The following is a 23,625-nucleotide window of genomic DNA, read 5'->3' on the forward strand; positions in this document are numbered from 1 at the left end:
TCATCAAAAATTCGCTAAAAATTTACTTTTATTCTGATTTGTTCCACAAGTGACACATAGTAGAACAGATATCGTTGAGTAGGAGATTAGACGATCTCACAACTTCAGTATCGAAATAAATAACAGCGTAATCAATTATCTCAGTGTGCGAGTTCAACCTCCGAGAGCCACTTTTTACCACGCAAACAGCAAAATTTGAAGAACTCCAGTTCTATATAGCTATACAAATAAACAACCAAAAAAAATCCACCTGAACACTTATTCATCCAAAGGCTACTATGACCTTTCAACTTCTAGCTTCAGTGAAAGAAACATGCTTCAGCTTCAAAAATAAAAATAGTACGAAATAAATAAATTATAAAAAATATATATAATTCATGGCAAAATTTCTTATAGGCCGCAATGATGCCTCTCTATTACAATACACTAGGCATAATATAATAATAATAAACAAGATTACTCAACTAAAGAAAAGTTACAAAAAAAATACAACTGAGCCATTTGAAGCATGAGCTTCAGTGAGGAGAGAAAACAGGTTAGAAGCTGTACACTCAGAAAACAATTCTCTTCCAAACCGCGATCTTCCTCGACATGGTAGGAGTAAGAAACTATCTCTTCCATGTCCCCGCCTTCATCGCCGCTATCTTCCGCTTCTTGTGGGCGCGGTGCTTCGCGGCGATCTGCAGCTTCCGCTTGGCATGGCGCATCGGGTTGACGACCGCGACGAGCTTCTGCGACTGCTTGCGCTTCTCCCTCTTCTGCTTGAGATTCTTCCTGATCATGTTGTAGACTTGCACGAAATTATCCACCCCTAACACGTCGCGCACGCTGTCGCGCACCTCTTCCGCTAATTGCTTGATTTCATCTGATAAGATTAGAGACAGGTTCAAATATCCATTATTCCGGCAATTCAGATAGCTGTTTACACTAGATCGACGCAACCAAGAAATAGTTTACTAGGGTGGTCGCTTGGACGCGGCCAAATTGCCCCGACTCGATGCGGAGTCTTTTTTAGGACAGGTTAGTGGTGATAAGAGGTGTGTAGCAACAAGAAGCTTACAAGCTTTAAGCAATTTAGTGCACTCGCAAAAATGGTAAATCAGTAAGAAATATCAGAAAATGGCAAACAATTAACCATTCGACCATTCAAGAGTGACAAACTCACCGCCGACGATCTTTCCAGCAAATCCTTCGCAAACTTTATATAAAGGAAAAAGCATCTGAGGGGCATAGGCAAGGGAGTCTTCGGAACCAAGTTGTAATGAAATCATTTTGAAGCAATTAAAGACGATTTTCATCTGCAAAAACCACAAAATATATCATGCCTCAGGTAAATAACAATGTCGTGGAAAAGGTAAAATTTCCTTAACTAACAGTACTCAAAGATGGTCAATTTGACCGTATAATTCGATGCTCACCTGAGCATCTTCCATTTGCATTGCAATCTTTCCCATCTTCTTGAGCAAAGGCGCAACTAGCAAGGACTTAAGATCTTCACCTGCCTCGTGAATAATTTGATCCTCTCCGACCAAAGAAACACTTGTAGTGGTGGTACAAAGCAGAAACTGATCCTGAGCCTTTCTCGAAGCTAGCAATTCAAAACCCTTGAGGTACAACCCTTGCTCGTCAGAGCTAAGAGTAGACCAAAACTGATGCAATGCTGAAAGTTTCCTCTGCTTTGCAAAGGAGTGCAACCCACAAATAGAAAATACGATATTTTGTGCAATGAGATTGTTTGCTGCCTCATCGCTAAGTTCTGTCCTGAGTTGACTTACAAAAGACACCGCTAATAAGAAAAGTCTACTTGGATTGACCAGAAATAGTGCTCCACTCTTTATCGTTTCATTATTTGTTCTTCCAGCCTCTGACGCCGCAGCAAAGTATAAAGCTACTAGCCGATTCGAGATGCGCCGCAACCACATGTGCGGATGAAGCAAGGACTTACAAATCAACGCCCATAAGTCCTGAAAATATCAAAAAGATTGCTGTTAACTAGCTAATATAGTTAATGACACAATTTGCCAAAATGTGCTACACACAGCACTTTCATGCATTTAATGTCATAAGTTGAGTGCTTTATCATACATATTATTGATGCCGAAGAGAGAACTCGTACCTCGAATTTCCTGTCAAAATACATTTCGGGAAAATGTTGTAGTATCTTCTCGAGCATAACAAGTGAATAATAAGCCTCCTTGTAAAATGGAACGCCAGCTTCATTTGAAAAGTCAAGCTCTACATCGCTAGAAGCAAGAATAGAAGATTCCAGAATGTGTTTTGCAACTGATAATACTCTATTTATATGCTTGTTGAATCCTTTTTTGAGAACTTCAACCAGCAAACCAAGGACCTGGGAAATAACAACGAAGAGTTATTTTGTTGTTACAGATCAAAGGAGATAGTGAAAGAGAAACAAAAACCCCACATTCTAATTACACGAACTGCAACCAAAAACATTCTTTAACATTTCATAAAGTATAGAGCAACCACTCTTACAACGCAAACTTCAACCAAAAACATAGATTAACATTTTATATAGTATAGAGCAACCGGCCAATCAGAACCAAAAAAAAACTTGCGAGAGTACTCCAAATTAATAAAGGGCAGTAAGGAAGACCGTCTTTATGAAAAAAGAGCCTTAGAAAGCCACTTGCATACCATGTCATGAACGAAAAAAAAAAAAAGGCTGACAGAAAAGCCAACACACACACACACACACACACACACAGTTTGCCCCATTTGGCAGAAAGTACTACATAAAGTCGAGCAAAAAAGTTGTAAATTCAATAGAATATGTTGGGGGTTTGGGGCTTATATATAAATCAATAGGTAGTGAATTTCCAACTGTAGGAAAAGCTCAAATCATGCCTTAGCCATATACACACAATACAGTAAGAATGCAAGTACGCAACACAGTAGAATGCCACAACAAATGAAGGTTACCTGAGCTGCAGCACTCCATAGCTGTTGTTTCTCACCAGATAGCTGTTGTTTCTCACCAGTGTACCAAGCAAGACTATACTCGAGAATAGGATCCAACGCACGCGGATTAGCTCTTAGATGGCAAAGGCGACCTATCAACACTTTTATCACCGTGCCAACCATAGATTGGACTTTATGTTCATGATCATTGGCCAGAGAAAGAACCAGACGAACAAAGAATGTCTGAGCCTGATTCTCAATGAGACTTTCAGGAGATTTAACCAGGAGAGCATGGATCATCTCAAGCACAGCTTCTCTCCCCGATGAATGTTCATAACTGAAAATTTGAAAAAAGAAAACAAAATTAGGTGACAAAAGAAAACAAACTTACTATTAAAAGAGAGCATGTGGTGAGATACAAACCTCAAATTTGTGAGTAGAAAATCCATGTGCTGTTGTAAGCGCTTGTTGGAAAGCTCATAATCCAACAGAAACTGCAGTAGAATTTGGCTGGACTTCTTGCGTATGGCTTCTGATTGACTAGTTACCATCAATTCTGAAACTTTCACCACAATATCATAGATTTCGGGGACAACTAATTTTCTACTAACAATCGACTTCAAGAGAGAGAGGGCAATAGGTGAAGGGTTAGTCTCCAGATCAACAAAAACAGGGAACTGAATAAGCATGTGGAGCTGATTGTTAGAAAGTGAGATCCTGCAGCTTTGTAGTAAATTCGTGAGCAGCTTGAGACAGGATTGCAACAAAGTATTTTTAGAATTTCCATATTTCCGAGCTATGTCAAAAAGTATATTCTTCATCTTCTCGGCCTGGGCTTCGAGGGACGGTAATGGCAACCTAATCAATGTAGCAAGACATCTAATAGCAGATGAAAGGACATCTTCATACTTGGAATTCAAGCATTCTCCGAAAAGTTTAACAAAAGGGTCTAACATTGATAGCAACTGCTCGTCTTTCTTGTCCAGCTTCATTTTCTTTAACCTGTTGCGCAATAATCCAAGGGAAAACTCGGTGATCAGATGTGAATTTCGCAAACCATTATCACCAAGCACCAAAAAAGTTGTTCTGTTGCTAATTTCATCGCTGGATGCCTCTTTGCCATTGGAACTCTGTTCAGTAACAGTATCTTCAATTAGTCCATATGCAAATACAAACAACTCCTTATTTCCTGCGGATGGGTTACATTCAATTCCCAAAGCTATATAATTAAGCATCATTTCCAGCCTTTTCTTCATCTTTGGTGTCAGGTGTTTCTGAAGGTGTGCCGCGATGGGCCAAAGCAACTTCAGAGCATGCGTTCTAAATGTAATACTTTGAGCGATCAACTTCAGAGTCTCAAACGACTTCTTCTTCCTCGTCTCTTTCATTTTGGAAGCAATTTTGTCGACTTCTTTCTCCTCCGCGACATCTCCAAGAATGTCGCTTTCAACTACAGAGATAAGCTCCGCCAAACAGTAGTCAATCTTTCCAGTAGAGCCTTCTGTTAGGGTCTTTGATAATATGAAATTGAGGGTGTAGCCCAACACATGTAACTCATACCCCCTCTTCAATATAGCTTGCAAAATCTTTACAACAAGCTGCAAATACTCCACACCCAGTTCCTTCAGACATGCAGCCAAAGCAGACCTAGCTTCGTCACGGATGCTTTCTAGACGGTTTTTCAAGAAATTACAAATGCGGTGTATAATGCTTGAAAGTTGTGAATCCAAAATATCTGTCGGTAATAATTTAAGTACTTTGAGTGCCACAAGACTAATATTTACATTAACTTTCTCAGGGTCTGAGACAAGCAATTTTTGAACCAGAGGAAGAAGCACCTTTTGCAAATATTGCTGTTTCTCAGGGGAGACATTTTGCGAAGATGAACTACAAAGATGAAAATCACCCTCAACTCCACTATCTTTTACACCATTATTAGAGTGGGAGTCAAAGAAATGGAAGACATGTAAGACGGCACATATCAGTCGCAAAAGGATTTTCTGTTTGTCTTGCTTAACAGACAGCTCTCGGAAGCATCTCATCAGAATAGTACGATAGGACTCCCACTGAAGCTGGCCTGCTACAGAAGCAAGGGTCTCTACACATGCATTTCTTAGATGTTCACCCTTTCCATCTTTCACATCAAACAGCATGTTGAAAAACAGTGGCACAAAGATTTTCATAGTCAAGTCCTACAATCCAGCAAAGTAGTCAACATTAATGCCATACAATGGCTAATCATACCTATATCTATTTTCTTTTCAGAATGCAAAAATGATAGAGATGCAAAAAACTTAAAAGAGTCCGAAATTATATTTTCAAGATTTGAAAGCACATTAAAATATCAAATTCATCTACATTTGCCCAAAGATGAGTATTATGATCAGGTAAAATTAGTCCATAGCACTGGAAAAGAAAATATACTAGTCCATAGAATACCAGGAAACACAAATGACAAGTCATTGATTTCCATAAAAAAATACAAGAATTCCTGTTGTAATCTATTAACAACACTTTATAATGAATGTATGGCTGTATGAATCTGAATTCAGGTATAGATATCATACTGCTGTAAAGTTATTATGTTATATGATGATATTCCAAGTATGTGGCAGTAGAATCTAAATTCTGATAAAGCAATTCACTAGCACAACCGGGTAATAAAACTAAACCTGGAAAGATTAAAGCCAGAAAGTTGTAGAGGGAAACTAATTTAAATGGTGATATTGTCTACTATAATAAACTATATACATAAAAAAAAAAAGCATGAACATCATTTCTCTTCCTCTCTTTAATCCCAAAGTCTTGTCCTTATAATCATGTTTGTTTACCTCTGAAAAGTTCCCAGCAGTGATTACATTCCTGAATCGTGATAACGCTCTTGATCTTCTATGAATCTGCATGAAGAGAAAATTAGAATAAAAGCTTCAGTTTGTATGTCGCCCATAAATGAAATAGTCAATAAGAATTACCTGTAAATGAGTTATGTTGTTGAAGAAGTCTACTTCAGGATCTGTGCTACAGAGAGGTTTGAATGAACTTAGAGATGGAACTTGTTCAAAATTAAACACCATTTCTCGCAGTAAAGTAATCCATTCCTGCAAAATACAGCCCACTTATTAGTTACAAAACAAATAGTGAAACATAAAAGTCAAGCGGCGAATATTATAACCAGACTATGGTCGCTGCATACTTTTTGAATTGAAATGTCCTTGCTCATAGCATCTCCCATGCTATGCAAATAGGTCTTCTCTAGAATTCTCTGAATGGAAGCTTTTGTCCAAATGCTGCTAATAATACTTTCCGCTGACCCTAAAATTGATGTAGCAAACTGTAGAAAAGAATGTAATGCCCTCGATGCACTTTGTCGAAAGATCAGTTCTTCCGAAGACATATCCCATACACAATGAGATAGTATGGCCACAGCATGCTCTTCTCTCAATTCAGGAAATAACTCATGCCTTACTGTATCATACGCTTTAATTCTTGCGTCATAATCTAGTTCACCAAGTTCTGAGGAAGAAACTGCATTTAGATCTCGTAAAAGTGTAGCCTGAACCAGTACATGTCACCAAATAAACAAAATTTAGAATCTTTAAAGAATTATTTGCAAGGATAGAAGTAATATTAACAATATTAGTCATGTGTAGAGCTATAATCACCAGGAAGGCATACGAAGGATCACGTAAAGCAAGACCGTCGAGAATATCACAAATGCACAACCGCAAACCTAGTTCAGCGGTAACAAGTAATGGGTGAATTGCTTGTAGGACTTTTCCAAATGCTTCATGACCTAATACTGCAACAATTCCTTTGACAACTTGTAGACCCTCCAAACATTCATCTGTAATAAAAATTCCAAAAACAACAATAAAAAAAAGGGAGAACCACCATAATCTATCATCAATACTTAATAGTTCATTTCAAAAAAAATAATCAGAAAGAAAAATCTTCAAATAACATGAAGGTGGAAACTAGATGGCCTTACCAGAATTTAAATCTTTCTTCCTTAAAAATGGAAGTAAAATATCAAGAAAATAATCTGCTGACACAGGGTCCCTGATATACTTCACTAATAGTTTGAATATCCTCAATTCCCTCTGCCCCGGCCAAATGGTGGATTTCCTATGACCATCACCAAGAAAATGAGTGGACCAAAATTTGGAAAATCGAAATTAAAGTTAGAAAAAAAAAATACTTAAAACAGTAAGTCTTAACATTAGATATTATTTCAAAACATTTCATTGGGAAAAACAGGGCAAAAGAAAGAAATTATTTCAAAACATTTTATTGGGAAGAATAGAGCAAAAGAAAGAAAATTTATTAATAATTAAAAAGCAGATTGACACATAATTGAATCACAACCAAAACGAATTCCACATGATGAATTTTTCAATAAATTTGTTGTTAATAAAACTTTAGATAATTTAAGCAAAAGCTCTAAAATAATAACAATCAAATAATAAAAGCCAAAGACACATAACTGAGGAATATAACTAGCTAAATCAGGAAAAGAAGCATTAAGATAATTGGAAACTTTTGACAATCTTAAATGAACTTTTAGCAGATACCTATGAAATTCTCTGCGAGTCTGGTAGAGGTCACGGAAACTACTAACAAGAACCTCAACATGAGGCTCTAAAATCCTCTTGACAGTATCACTCCCCTCGCTATCCAAATCTTTATCTAGCTTCAACAAATTTTCAATGAAATCAAGAACAGAAGATAGGATAGCATCGGATGCTGTCCTCACAGTTAAGATAGAGAATATTGCTGAGATAAGATTAGTCTCCCTCCCTAACAGAGGGACTAGTGTTGGGCTCTGGCTCATTGCGATAAAGCATGAAAAAAGTGAGCTTGGTTTTTCACTACTTGCACCCTCCTGCTTGAAGTTGTCGAGTAAAGGCTTCACTGAAGTGAAAAAGATGTGCCAAAACTCTGAGCTGAAGTCATGAGTGTCGTGCTTATTAAGAGTGGAAGAAATTACTTTCAGGCACAGGGACCGCAGATCCTTGACCTGGTCATTGGATATATTAATCTGCACATCAGAAATAGCTTTCAAATGTAGGAAAATAACAATTCATCGGAAAAGAAAAAGAAGTGAAAATTATCTAGAGCGGCCCAAAAGGTAAAATTAGCACATGAAAATGGTAACAAATGGATGCCATGCACGGCCATCGCTATCTAAAAAAGAAAGGTAATTGAATTAAGAGGAGAAATGCAAGACAAATGGCTAAACTTAACCAAACCAAATCTGATAAGTTTCAATTCAAATAATATTTTGGCTCAGTTCATTGCATTTGCAAATGGAAAAACGCATTATGTAAATTAGCTAAGTTCTTTATTTTCTAGGCCATAGGTGACTCTGTTTGTTCATTATCTTTGGTGTCCACCAGCATTACATACTGCACCATATAGCCAGCATATGTGTTATAACTACAATAGATAAACAAAATATTACAAGGATTCCATGACTACTCTGAAATAACAAGTTTTAAAATAAAAAGGAAAAAGCATATTAAGTTTTGAAGAAAGAAAATAACATATACCATTAGAGAGCCTGGTGCCAAAGTATTGTCCTTGTGAACCTCTAAATTTCCAGAATTATCTCCCCTGGGATAAGTGTTACCACTGTTTTTGCTTGCCAGGTTCCACTTGCACATTTCCAGAATTCGAACAACAATCATCAAAAAAGGATTAAGAAATGGCCCAACATGCATCAGATCAAAAGTTCCCAAGATATCCTCAACTACATGGAGGAACCCATCTATTCTTTTCCACGAAATATCATCTGTTGTAGTTAAGGTTGCAACTTTTGCAATATATGATAAAAACTTGTCTATAAAATTGTCAAACATGCTGGTAGTCAGGGAATCTGAAACTTCAATAAGGAGGGACCTGGGAACTAAGGGCTTCAGCAGCAAATAAAAGAAGAGCTGCAGCTCGTTTACATCAAACTGTGAGAAAAAACGAAGAATCGCCTTTCGATGACTAACACCTGCATGCTAAGAAAATATTGAAACACCAAAAAGGAAAAGTCAGTTATCAAATAAACAGAACAAGAAACTTTACCGCCAACCAACAATTAACGCCTGTTTGGCCAGGCTTCGGAAGCAGATAATCTATACTAAGGAGCAGCCAGACATTGTCAAACGCAGAAAGCTTTAAACGAGGTTTGAGACCAAAGGGCAAAAGCTCCAATTTGAAACTTCTACTGCAAATGCAATAGAAAACTGCTGGGGGGATCTTAATGTAAAAGCTATTAATGCTTTCCGTGAATAACCGAAACAGCACCAATACTGAAGCTCCAACCAGGCCAAACAAACCTAATTATAATGAGCTTATCGTGTGAAGAGCAAAGAGACCAACCTTCCGTGAGCCAAGTGTCTTCAGTTTCCTAACTTTAGGAGTAAGTACTCGAATAATTAAAGAAACTAAATGGCCTCTGTAATCTTCCTGAATGGACTGAAGGTCTTTTGAAACTGCCCATGTAGTAAGCTCTTCTCGAAGGTTCTTTGCAATAACAAGATTTTTAAGATGCTGTTCATATGGGACCAAAAAGTCATCCTTCCAGTTCAATAGGCAATCAAGAACTTTCAGTTGTACATCAGGATCTGTCTCATCAAGGAGCCTAAAAGGACTCGGAAGGAAAAAACTTAGCACAATTACATGAAATATTTATAAGTATATTAAATTGCAATCTTAATATCGCTTTTACAAACCTTATCATTAAAACTTCCTTAAGGACTTTGTTGCAATACAAAGATCGAGCATTGCGCATCAGTCTCAACAAGTTCAGCCATTCTTTAAGAACCATCCTCCAATCCTTTCCCTTGCATTTCTCCGATATATAAGATTCGACACTGTAAAATAATCAGAGAAGGCATGAGCAAATTAACTGCATTTAAAACTCATTTACTCCTTAAAAAATTGAAGAAAATTATACCTTATAGCATCTTCATCAGTATAACCCATGAAATTTAGGAACAATGGTATAAGCTGTCGTGAGCGAGATTCTGCAATTTCAGGTATCTTTTGAAGTGATTGCAGCAATGAGACAGTAACCGTCATGCATGGAGTGCAATCAGAATCAGGAACAAGGTATAAGTCGAAGCACTCAAAGAGAGCTGAAAGAACAAGAAGACGAATTTGTTACTATTATATAGCTCATAAAAAACAGAAGTATTCTTTCTACTATAAATCAGTTTACCACCTTCTAAACATAGTCTCTCTCGAAATTAACCATGCATAATTAGACAATATTCTTAAAATTAAATACAAATTATATCACATATTGGTAGAGAGGCCACTTTCTCTAATGTCTAACAACAAAGCAAGCAAGCTCAATCCCACTTGGGCCACTTCAAGTAAATGGCATATTCTTATCCCACCTCAAGTAAATGGCATATTCTTTCTATACCAGAAGAGATGAGAGAAGTAAGAAAAACCCTATGCGAAGTAAGCAATTTAGAAATCCCTATGTGCAGCCCAACGCCCAACAATATCCGCAAATGAAACCAACTCATGTAAATAATCTCCATTAACTGGAATAGCACCATGAACTTGAGCAATTCTGAGAGATATTAACCCCTAGGCAGGGATGCGAATTCTGAAATGCCAAACATTAACTAACACACTACAAAAAAGCATGCAGCAAAACATGCATTCACACACTTGGAAACTCCAAACCCCACCCTTCCATCCCCACCCCCTTTTTCTAGATAAGAAAAAAAATGCAAAATTTCTAATCTACTGAACAGAGGAGAACCATTAAGTTGGTACCAGACAGTAGGAAACCTATCAGAGAAAAATGAACTGAAGACAGTGCAAAAATGTAGCAAGGCGTTATTGAGGATAATGTCTGAACTAATGCATATCCATTGATCCATCGTGTTATCAAACACACTAATGCAGCATTTATGGAAACTACCCTTTTTTTCTTTCACATATTTACCTATGTCCTGCAGGAGCTTTCTTCAGCTGTGCGGAAGATAATCTCTAAACTAACACATATCTATTGATAACTGGTGCAATTAGGCATACTAATGCAGCATTAAGTAGACTACTTTTTGTACATAGTTTATGTTCTCCGGGAACATTTCTTCAGCTGCGTAGCACATAAAATAGTTTTTACAAATCCTTTATCCTAAAGGAAATTAGCACAGAATATATAAGAGTAAAAAATAGCAAATCCATTACGCAGCATGCAGAGATTATGGCCCTTACAAATTGGTTGAGGAGCTTCTCTATTCAGCTTCATCAGGTGATCTTCAGAGGATAAAGATTTTGACTGAAGAGTTCCAAGATACTGGATAAATCTATTCCAAACAAGATCCTTGTATTTGCTGATTAGAAGAGCCAAGCATTCCAATGCAGGCTTCCAAAGGCTGCTAAGTCTATTGTATAATATGCCTATAATCCCATTTAAAAGAAGAGGTATGTAGTCGTTATTGATCTTCCCAAAATAAAGGCTCGTCTGTATTCTGGAAATTAGTATTGTGATACTCCGATCTGTAGAGGTTGAAAGAGGGAGTGACTCAACCTGAAGGAGGAGCTCAACAACCTATTCATTTGACAAATGTTAGATTTTATTAGAAAGTTTGATGAACCAATATAATAACAGAAACAACAAGACCATACATTAGTGTGTTTAGCATCTTCTTTCCCTGATCCTGAATCTTCTGTTTTCAGCTTTTTATTAGGAGGTTCATCACCTGTAGGCAACTGTTGCTCCAAAGGTGCATAATGGGACAAAATTCTCAACGTCGAAACACGAACTTCCTTATTTGGCATGCTCAAGTTGTCAGCAAATGTGCAAAAAGAGTCCAAAGCATTCTGCACATCGAATTCCTGTAGTACGCTCTGCGAAGAGAATTTTTCACTGCATGAAGGCGATTAGGAAAAGTTAATTTTTAACTAGAACGGACAAAAAAAATTCACTCAAAGTGTAAATAGCTATACCCTAGCACAGAGTCCCAAAAGTCGGCGACAGCAGAAAGCACATGTGGAGATGTCCTGTATTTTTTAGCCAGAGACAGGAAGAGACTTCTTTCCAGGCTTCCAAGATTGCTGACCATTAACAATTTACGAAATGATGTCAACGCCACACCAATTAAACTTTGCCAAGTGGATCTTGAAAGGCCCCCAATGCTATCTAAAACATAATAAAAAAATAATGGACTAGTTGTTATTTTCTCGCCAGGAGAGAGATTTTCTGATGAAGAACAAGAGAAAAATACAAAACTGAACTACAGTGCATTTTGCAATTGGAACCTGAACTTTAAAATTTAACTTCAGTGCCTAAGCCAAGAATTTAAGTGTTGTGGCACAAGATCATGCCGGAAACTTGCCGGCCCGGTGCATGCCGGGTTGTACCGATGCATACGGGCCACGAAAAATACACGTGTGCCGACACATAATGGCATGAAATATTTATTTTCTTTAGCAACAAAATATTCTAACTATTTATTATATATTTTTATCAAATCTTTTGAACTTTATTGAGAAAATTACTCACTAATTTAAATAATAGAGGGTTTTGAGCTATGCCATCGGTATGGGGTTGTATCGTGCTAATATTTTGTTGGCACAATACAGCACAGTGGATACCGCCCATTTCGATGGACACTTAAATCCTTGGCCTAAGCTTATAGTTAATTCCAGTTAAAAAAATTCCATTAGATTCTGCTAGAAGTCAATGTTTCCCACCAAAAAAAAAGAGGTGCAGGATATTTAGTAAACTAACAGAATATTCATCCGGTTACACAATATTCCGTCAGAAAGTTGTACTTAAATCAAATAACTGTAAAGTTACATACTTCAGAAGTCTTACAAATCAAGTAAGGATCTGCAATTTTTCAACTTAAGCCTTAAGCACATAAAGCATCAAAAACTGATAGGTACCTGTACCACCTTCTGCTTGCAGAAGACAATCAAGTTGGGCAATAAGATTCTTTATTGACCATAAATCATCTTTTAGATTTTGGAAATGAGGATAGCAGCTGAGAACTCCCCAGAGTATTCCCGCTTCTGATACACTAACTTGAATATCTGCTCGATTGCCACTTGCTTCAACACCATTTAATAACTCGTTCCACTGACAAAGTTTCATCTTAAAGAAGCGGCATAGTTTCTTTACCTTATCTTCAGGCTCCCTGATTATGCTATCACTCCCTTGTCTTTCAAAAAATGTCAAAAGGACAAAAAGAACTTCTTCTGGCGAAGCTTCAACAAAATTATCCATGGCACTACAAGCCCAAAATCACGACTTTATTATCATTAAAACATATAACCATGGCATCTAAATAAATAGAAGCAGTCAATCGATTACCTCATAATGTGACTACTGAAAACATGTAATATTTGAGGATCTTTTGTAAGAAGTTCCCTGACAAAAGTGACGAGGCTGAAACAAACGCATAATTCCCAGTCAAGGCATAGAAGACACATGAGCAATTTATTACAAATCAATGTGTTAATGCATGTTTGGCCTAGCTTTTGGATTTACCAAGAAAGTAGAGGTTAGGTGTTTGGGAAACAAGCTACATTTTAGAGCATCTATTTCTCCCACCGTTTGGCTTAGCTTTTAAAATAACTTCTCTACTAAGCTCCATTTTAGATCAACTGTTTCTGCCAAGGAAGATTTCAAGGAATAATGGCGGAGCTTTCAATGCTTTCATAACAGCTCTATCAAATCAAACAGCACTACTGCAAAAGCTCCAAAGGCCAAATAGGCCCCAACTAGCATAGCATGTTCAAATACTTAGACAAACTTAAAAAGTTACCTTGAGCTTCTCAACTGAAATGCCGGAGTATATAATAGTGATATTCGCATTAAATCAGTAGAAATGAGAGGAACATCCAGAAGGCAAAGCATTAGCCCCAAAATACTGCTAACAACCTCAGAAAACTTATTCTCCAACTCTCTAGCATCAGCAGCCATCATATACTTTTCTATGAGCAATTGGACAAGCCGAAACATGGTTTCAGTATCTGCAAAAACACAAGGCACGAAAAGTTCAAAAACTGACCAAAAACCACAAAACAAAAACAACAGAAAGGGAACCAAGAAAGGATTATTACCAAGAACTTGCTTCCTACTGCTTTTCTGAACAGCAAACTTAAGAAGGCCCAACATTTCATTAAGATGTTCCGAGCAGCCATCATCGATGCAGTTGAAAGTTTCTTTTAATAAGCAATTATACATCAATTTCAATTCTTTTTGATCCACTTCACGACATAGTCTGGAGACTAATCCAGTTCTAACCTCATAAACAGCTTCTGAGCCTGCAAAAGATTTAAAACATCTTAAACATAAGCAAACATAAATAAATGGCGACTTTTTCATATTGTTGCAAAAATGCTTGTTTAATTTAGCAACATTATCTCCACTTCCTACGCTGGTAAATCATTTTCAATTTACATTCCAATTCGTGGTGGGTTCTCAATCCAGATTGCACAAAGTGGCAAAGCCAAGAATAGTAAAGAAGTTTCTAGATCTATTTGTTAGGTTAGATTAAACAAATTAGTTTAACAAGATAGAATAACAGAAAAGAGTCAAACCTATATGTCAAAAGAAAGAGCCAGGTTTAATTAGAAGAGAGAACACCTAATCCTACCTTAACGAAAAGGAAAGAAACTATAAGAGTAACAAAGGTAACTTATTGATTTTTTATTTTTCTATATATGTTGATCCATATTGACGTTCTGAACAAACCACATTCCCAAAAAAAGCGTTCTGACAAATCCAACCCCCTCGTACTGCATTACCAAGAAACTAGCATACTACCTTCACATACCCATATCATGTACCACAGCGTACCTTGTTCCAGGTAACATTATGTCAACCTCCAATAATATAAGTCAAATCACAACATTAAGAATATATAAACAGTAAAAAGAAAAGTTACCTTGAGGAAATTTATGAATAAGTTCAAGAATGAACTTATCAATTAGAAACCTAAACACTTTTTCAGCCCTTGAGTGAAGCCTTGAGGAAGTCCCTTTCATGACATGCCATAACAAAGCCGTGACTCCACCTTTTCTTGCCGGAGATGGAGTTTTAGCAACCTCCTTTACAACCTTCGTTAAGCCTATAGAAAATCAGAGGGGGGAAAAATTCTTCAAGTGAAAAATGTAAAAAATCCACACAAAAAGTTCATTAATAGCTCAGTCAAGTTGATTAATGTAAATTTATTCTTCCAATATTAACAGTTGCCATGCAATGCATTAAAAAATGACTATAGGAAGTGTCAGGAATGATTGTGTTCCTAATTACACGTGCATGGACTAGTGATTAGAAAGTCCACAGAAACCCAAGAAATAGGCAAAATACATAAAAAGGAAAAGATATCCTGAGAGCCCAAAATAATGATTTTCAGATAAAAATAATTTGGGGGCTTACTTTCTACAATACTAGGGCATGCACGCATGCAGAAAAGAATCTACTAATACACAGCATAAGCAATAACTGTACATCAACAATGATGAGCTACATATACATATTAGGCTATTTACTCTAACAAATTACTTTCATTTCTCAGGCATTGTCTCCACATGTTATATCCAACAAAACAGATCATATTCCCAAAAGTGATCAAAAGAAATTACCTTTATAGAGTTGATTAATGGGTGAATTCCTCAGCACAAATGAAACAGCTTCGGCCATGAATTCTCGAACATAATCCTTGGGGTAAAATCTTAATTGAGCTGTAATTCTTGAATGAAGAAATAGAAGGATAAATACATAATCTCAGTCAACAGTAGAAGGGGAGGTTTCATATCAAGGAAAACTATAATCGGATGTAGAACAAAAATTAATGAATATTTGTGAAGAATCGCAAACACATAATCGGTCCACACTCTTCTGTCCATATAATACCAAGTATGAATATCAAATCTTCAGTAACATAATAACGGTATACTTACATCAGAATGTGCTGAACATCTTTAACAAGATACTTTTGTAGATACATCATGATGTATGACCAAGATGTGAAGACCTGGAATTAAACAATATCTTGGAGTTTAAAATACACCAAGGCATCAGAAAATATTACAAATTACAAGTGCTACATGAAATACCTGCTCCAAAACTTCAGGATCACGATCTCCACCATTAGTAAGAAGATCTACTAAGGAGTTGGTGAGCCTTTGCAACAAACTATAGAGAAGAAAACCAATCAGAATTATTTAGCAAATTAGTGAGCGTTCATCTGTTAATCTTGATATAGTATTATGATTTTTTTAGTTTTTCTAAGCAGACCAAAGAGGACGAATAAAGAAACTTCCGGAATGCATACTAGCCAACATGGCAAGGGAAAGGGCAAATATGCATTCGGCCGCTAAATAAAATGGCAAATTTTAAGATCAAAAAAAAGGAAAACTTACGGCAGGAACTCTTCAAGGACATCTCTGGAGAAAGAAGCAATTAACCTGTTCAGGCAACATATTGCTTAGGCTTTTGCTGTGATCGATTTAAAAGCAGTTCCCCAAGAGTAACAGCGAATAGCCAAAACAGACAACGTAGAATGCATTGAGCAAACAAATACAGGAACTTTTTTTCTTTTTGTTCAGGGATGGCACAAAGAATTACAAAGATTGGTAGCTGAATTTTCATTTCTTTTTACATTCTTCTGGACAGTAAATGGAACCATATATGGCACTCCAACATTAGAGATGACTTTAAGAAACTAGCACTACTTTAATTTCCAATGGAGCTTCATAATGTGGATCCGAAGCGATAAAAACTTGCTCAAAGTTGCCAAACCAACGGAAGTTGGGTTAATTTCTAAAATGTTGAACAATTCAACAGGTTTATACAATCCAAAGACACAAAAACTTGCTGAAAGTTGGAAAACCAACAGAAGTTGGGTTCATTGCAAGAATGTTGAGCAAAGTAATGTTTGTAGAGTTATTCGTAACCAAAATAAACCAAATGGGATTAGTACTTGTCAGGCTAATCGAAGTGACTGGAAGTTCATTTAGTTTGCACTATTATACAGAACAAAAGACGAAAAAAAAAAAATCATGTTACGAATTGTTTTACTACCCACTAAATTGAGGCAAATGAATACAAAGCACAGCTTACTTCCATCAAACAAAACAGGAAGAAATTTAGTATTTATTCAACATTAGAAACTGTACAGCAAAATGCAACATGATGTGACATTGAATTATGATTCTGAATGCTTTCAATCATCAAAATTTGTTATACAAAAAATATGACTGTGAACTCACTGACATTAGTATTGGCTCAAGAGACAATCTTGCTTTCATGTTCAATCTCTTAAGCAGCTCCGAGAAAATCAGTTCTCGATGCAGTATAATCTGAGGCAGTGTCTGTACCAATGGCATCATCTTCTCATAAAATGATATAAAATCTTCTGCAGTATTTAGTTCCTGCAATTAAAGTAAAACCAAGAAAAATATATAAATTAGCATTCGTTTCAAACCAGTTCCAAAAACAATAAGAATAACGTAAAAATATTGAACTATGTTGCATTTTGAATATGACCCTTTGAAGTTTAGATTTAACCACCTAATGAGTAAATTACACCACGGGTCGGTGAGCTTATCGTGAATTTTCATTCAGGTAGACAAACTTCAAAGTGCAATTTCTGTTTAAATTAGATCTGTCCACCTACTTTTTTAATTTCCGTAACAAATATGTGATAAAATAGCTAATTCAGAAGCCAAAAGATGGCACGATAATGACTCGTCAGTTGATTCAGCTGCTATAAATCAGCAACCACGTCATCTGAGGGAGATGAACTACTAATCATGCCATTATTAGGAGGTGACGCGAGAGCTGAATTAGCCATCACTTTGTCCTGCTGTCCGAAAATTAATATGCCGTCCAACAAAGTAAACAAAATTTAAAATTTGTTGCCTCAATTGAAACAAATAGAAGCTCGGTGATTAAAGTGAAACTTCACCATAAGTCCATTGACCACTTCCAAATTAAAAGCGCCCATAACCACGTAACAAAATATTCCATCAGATTACAAAATATTGCATCACAAAGTATTCAGTAGTGAAATCAAAACCTTTAAAGCTCAGGTACATAACTACATATTCAAAGATCAGAACATGCTATAAGATTGAGCATCAAAATCAAAACTTTTTAAATTCCAATACAAATTGCAACGTGCTTACTCGCCACTGCAAGAGGCTCTCGCGAAAGAAGGAGGACCCGCTCGAGGGCTCCAATTTTACGGGCTCCAAGCTGCGGAACACATCGATGTCGATCTCCTCCACGCGCTGGTAGAAGCTCTTGAACTACAATTCGATCACAAAAACCACAAGAAGCAGGAGATTAGAAGCCGCATCCGAATCGATCGTAGAAGGGGGAAATTAGGGTTTGCTGAGGAGCTTACGACGAAGCGCTTCCCCCCGGTGGATGTGTTGAGGCACTTCACCGCGTGCGACTGTGCGGTCGCCATGAGAGAGAGAGAGAGAGAGGGAGAGAGAGAGAGAGCTCGGGGTGTTTGGGCGAAAGAGGGGTCGCGGGAGGAGAAAGAAGAAGAAGAAGGGTTTAATAAGGGTTTTGATGCGGTAGCTTTTAGCCGATCTCCACCGTCCGTTGATGTACTTGGACGGTGGATCGGTGATCTCCGCATGCGACGCGGTTGGGTCGGTTTTTTGCGATGTTTCACTCCTTAATGTTCGCGTTAAACGGTTAGATTGGCTTGGATCCGAGATGATTTCGGGTTGAACTCGACCCAACTTTTAACGGGCCCGGTCCAAGTTTCTGGACAATATTCCAATCTTTTCATTTAATTAAAAACTCAAAAAAATAAAAAATAAAAATAAAAATAAAAAAGAGTAAAAGTCTAGCATATAATTATATTTATGTTAAAAAAAAACACGAATTATTATTTAGGACATAATAGGCAAATCAAATCAACCTTTTATTTACAAAATAAATTTTATCAAATTAAATGCATCTATCTGTGGATGTAGTGGGCTAAGGCCCGTGCCCCAACTTGGCCCAATTTGGTCCAATCCTAGTCCAGGAAACTTGGGCCCAACATTTATTATTGCCTACACCTGGTGCAACAAACCAGCCCGTGCACCATTTTTAATCCCGGCCGTCCATTCACTCTCACATTTGCAATCCAACCATCGAACTTATCCTGATCTTCAAATTCCAGAAAGGTCTAGTGTGACAGAAAAGAGAGAGAAATTATCACCCACATCGATGGAGCACATCAGCCATCGGATCATTGGCTCTTACCATTAATCTCAAAAGTTTACACGGTTAGAAATATACGACCAATTCACTTATAGTGTATGGGCGCAACACCTACTGGTCTCGATTGTGAGTCGGCCCAACCAATCTTATGCCACTTTGACCATGGCTCGACCCAACCAGACTTCACGCAATTTCGAACGTAACCCGATCTAGTCTGGCCTCCAACCACAGAGTAGAATGCTGGTCCATTTAAACCAACAAATCACAGTCGGCAATGCACCATGCTTGCACTTTTCTTTCGGTCGACTCTCATAATCTCCGTGCACGGTGCAACTGTCGAAGTCAAAATTACTTTCTACCTATCACATTTTCTTAAAACTTTTAGCAGTCGAGATGGGGGCTGCGGTGCACAACTGACGTGGTGCGCGCATAGATGATTCTCTAGTCCAAAGTCGAACTCTGGCCGCCGCCGAGCAGAGAAAATCTCTTTCTTCCTTTTAATTTTGAAACTTACTTGGTCAGACACGAATCAATTCGCGAATCATAGATTTGGTTCGAGCTGGGGTGTGGTTACTAGAACTAAAAAACTTGAGCCTGATTTTGTTAAATATAAAAATGTTTAAACGTCGTTCTCTAAAAATTTAAGCTTTTAGAGCACAACAGTTGTTTCATATGGTATCAGAGCAGAAGGTTCTGAGTTCGAGTCATTCAAGCCCACGTCATGAGCCGACTAAAAAGTCTCGAGCCCGGACATTTAAACACCGTTCTCTAAAAGATTAAGCTTTTAGAGCACAACCGTTGTTTCACAGATTTTGGCCAGGCCTGTTTACACGCCACCTTCATCAGAGCTGGGTGTTTGTTCGTTTTATAATCTACGCAATAGTTTATGTTTTGAGCTCACGCATGGTTTTGAATGTACCTAGCAAAATACGACGTGTACAAAACCAACTCAATTCATTTGTCATCTTTTTTATGTTTTATGTCAATGTCAATGTCAATGTTAATGTTACTTCATTAGAAATAAACATCGATACCGACCGTTCCTAGAGCAAGTGGCAAAGGACTTGGTGGTTGGTACCAGAGACCCAAGTTCGAATTCTAGTTGATTCACATTTCCAGCTAAGTTTATTTCTAAATGAAATAAACAAAGTTGATAGCGACCTATCTCTCTCAAAAAAAAAAGAAGAAATAAACATTGATCCTACTATTTAGTTTCACGATGCAACAACAAAGAAAAAAAAAAGAAAAGACAAGGAAAAAGAAGAAAAAAAAAAGAACCAGAGTAGAAAACGTTCTTGTGAATTAAGTGGTATTAGCATTAGAGTTACTTGTAACTGAAAGCAAAAGCAGAAACAAGGCCGAACAGTTTTGAATTTATTACAAGCATTATTTATTTCTTTAGATTTTTGTTAAAGTTGTTTTTAAATATATATTAAATTACAAAATAATGTGGACAATTTGGCGTTAGAGTTTTTATAAAAACGTGAGTCAACCAAACTGGATAGAAAATCTAGCTGAACTCCACAAATTTTACAGTCGGCGTAGAAAATTTTTAAAAAGTCATAACTTTTCGCTCCAATATCCGTTTTCAGCATACAACCCAATTTGAAAAACACCTTTTCAGATCCACGTGTTGAAAAATAAAGCCATTCTACCCAAATTTGGGATTCAAATTCAACTGTGTAGTCCTCCATTTTTTACATTTTTAGGTTACTTTTGGAAATTTTCATATTTTTTTTATTTTTAGTTCAATTATTTAATTATTTCTTATCAATTTAGATTTACAGATACATTAGAATTTATTACCTTCAATTTTAGTAGAACTGGGTACCGATCATATATATATATATATATAAATACACGATGTTCAGTTAATATAATCAACTTTTAGAGTTTATTAACAGCATTTTCGTCTTTGTCAAAAAATATATTGTTTTTTGTGTATCTATCTTTTTATTCTCGGCTTCTCCTCTTTCAATGTGAATTACGCCTGCGTCGCAAAAGAACTTCAAAAGATGGTTGAGTATTGCTTTTAAAAGCTTTTCTAAGAGAACATATAAAATGATATTATCAATAGCAGGAAAAAGTTTAAAATTATTCAAAAAATTGTATTTGGAATATAAATTTATTTAAAATATATATAAATAAAATGTTTTGTAAAATAAAGATATGAAAGCGGGGATAGCTCAGTTGGGAGAGCGTCAGACTGAAGATCTGAAGGTCGCGTGTTCGATCCACGCTCACCGCAAAAAATGTTTAAAATTTTAATTTTTTTTCCTTAATAGATTTTGCAGGAAATGTTAAAGTAATTTGTAGATTTATTCCAAAACATTTAGGTAGCAAAATTATTTTAAATCTTTCGAAATTATTTTAAGTTTTCTTTGAATAATTTGTGAATTTTTTAAATACTTTTCTCCAAAACTTTAGGCAGGAAAAATAAAGTTAACTTGTAGATTTATTTCAAAACATTTAGATAGAAAAACTTTTTTTTTTTGACTAATTGCTGAATTTTTAAACTATATTTTTCCCCGATACTTGAAACTATTAAAGGTAATTTGTAGAAAAGTATTTAAAAAATTCACAAATTGGAAATAAATCTACAAATAACATTAGTATTTCCTGCATAAAATGATGTTACCTTCTATAGTGAAGAAGTATTAGGGAAAAACTTTTTTTTTTTGACTAATTGCTGAATTTTTAAACTATATTTTTCCCCGATACTTGAAACTATTAAAGGTAATTTGTAGATTTATTTCAAACATTAAGGTAGCAAGATTAATTTAATTCTTTTGTAGAATAGTTTCTAAATTTTTAAAATATTTTTTCCCTAATACTTCTTCACTATAGAAGGTAACATCATTTTATGCAGGAAATACTAATGTTATTTGTAGATTTATTTCCAAATAGAAATTGTTTTATCTGTTTTTTTTTTTTATTTGGGTGTTTCTCATGTTATTTATTCTTGCTACGCACTTGTGGTGTTATGTTCTTTTCCGCATGAAATGATTTTTTCTAAATTATATATTTTTTTGACTTGTTTCTCTAATTTTTGAATGTATTTTCTTCCTAGTTACCGTTAAAAAGAGATTAATTTAGAATAGGAAGAAAAATAGAATGTTAGCTTTGAAGGGCGTGTTTGTTTCGTTGGATCTTCGGTGCAGAAGTTCCTTACCTTGCTGCATCGTGAGACGAAAATATTTAGAGGAAACTGGGGAAGAGCAATTGGATTCGTACGATCTATGAGTACCTGTCCCGACTTCGTGTACTACGTGGGAGGCAACTTCATTCCCTACCACGGTGAAGTTATATAAGATCGGATATATGGCAGGAACTCGCAACTTCTGACCTCTTCCATTCCAAGCAAAACAAACACGCCCTAAGCGTGACCAAATGCTTCGTTAATCTAAAAATTTTATTTATATATAGAAAATAAAAATTCTAGAACTTTCCATCACATAATAGCATCTTCTACTATTTTTTTTTTCACTAAAAGAAATATCATTAAAAATACTCTAAAATTAGATAGTAAAACTACAAATTTCAAAGCACTCATTTTAAAGTACAACATTACTCACGCAGAGTAAGTTAAAGTTAGATACATTTTTACCTTCACATAATATAAGGCATTTTTATACCCATATATATATATATATATACACACACACACTTGTATATGTGTATATGCATACATGTATTCATCATCTATTCCTCATTATTTGTATTATTAATTTAAAGTTTAGAAAAGGTTGTTCAATTAAATTAGTAGAATATATAAAAATTGTTTCCGAAGTTCGAGATTAAACGACCAAAATAACCATAACCAAGTACAATTAATCCAAAAATCCATGTAAAGTGTACTAAAAAACCATACTAATATATTCCAAACAATTTTGACCAAGTTGACCCATTGAGACCTACAAAATTACCTCGGGGTAATTACCATTTAATCCTCCACACAACCTTTAAAAGAGTAAATTTCTTAAGGTCAATGCACTTTTACTATAGTAAAATAAGAAAGTAATTTAAGTGATCCAAACTTTATATTTTCGCTTATAAGCCGTCTCTCAAATTCGCTTACATCGCGACAATTCTATAGAAACCTATAATCAGCGAGTCAAATATTTGATTTGATTGAGATTTTGTTGTTCATAGTCGAGAAAGTTGAGCCAAACAAGTTCACGAACAATTTACATCAGAGAGAAATTTTTTTTCTATATTTGGCCGTCAGGCTTATACTGTTTTTCTCTTATAGCTTTAGTTGATAACCAGCATTTTTTATCGTCTTTCGATGACACGGACAAAAATAATAATTAAGAACATTTAAATAAATCACGAGATGGTGAGCCCCACATATTGGATGATCAGATTCTTATTATGTATAAGCGACAAAAAAGATTATAGGACCACATTAGCTTTGTTGATTCACCCAACCAAAAAAAAGGGAAAAAGAAAAAAAAAAAAAGAAAAAAAAAAAGAGCCTTGTACATGGACTCATATTTTCTAGGAGA

The 23,625-nt window shown here is 36.0% G+C and overlaps 1 protein-coding gene and 1 non-coding gene across 2 annotated transcripts; one reads left to right on the forward strand and one right to left on the reverse strand.

The window, feature by feature from the left end:
• On the reverse strand, positions 324 to 18,419 carry LOC109714941 (small subunit processome component 20 homolog). The gene is made up of 31 exons (XM_020239697.1): positions 18,300 to 18,419; positions 18,079 to 18,201; positions 17,165 to 17,322; positions 16,312 to 16,356; positions 16,006 to 16,084; positions 15,850 to 15,923; positions 15,532 to 15,638; positions 14,832 to 15,014; positions 14,005 to 14,208; positions 13,707 to 13,914; positions 13,253 to 13,327; positions 12,826 to 13,169; positions 11,884 to 12,076; positions 11,563 to 11,803; positions 11,149 to 11,485; positions 9,869 to 10,049; positions 9,645 to 9,785; positions 9,292 to 9,553; positions 8,472 to 8,927; positions 7,494 to 7,960; positions 6,911 to 7,047; positions 6,585 to 6,766; positions 6,116 to 6,475; positions 5,895 to 6,020; positions 5,754 to 5,819; positions 3,346 to 5,114; positions 2,944 to 3,259; positions 2,117 to 2,350; positions 1,419 to 1,964; positions 1,166 to 1,298; positions 324 to 865 (listed from the first exon to the last, which is right to left on the reverse strand). Exons 1-31 carry the CDS (start codon positions 18,363 to 18,365, stop codon positions 609 to 611), a joined length of 8,070 nt encoding a protein of 2,689 aa, XP_020095286.1. The 5' UTR covers positions 18,366 to 18,419; the 3' UTR covers positions 324 to 608.
• TRNAF-GAA lies at positions 21,293 to 21,365 on the forward strand. The gene has a single exon. It is a non-coding gene; the product is annotated as a tRNA-Phe (tRNA).

Source organism: Ananas comosus, linkage group 9, assembly GCF_001540865.1.
Source record: "Ananas comosus cultivar F153 linkage group 9, ASM154086v1, whole genome shotgun sequence".
NCBI classification, from domain to species: Eukaryota; Viridiplantae; Streptophyta; class Magnoliopsida; order Poales; family Bromeliaceae; genus Ananas; species Ananas comosus.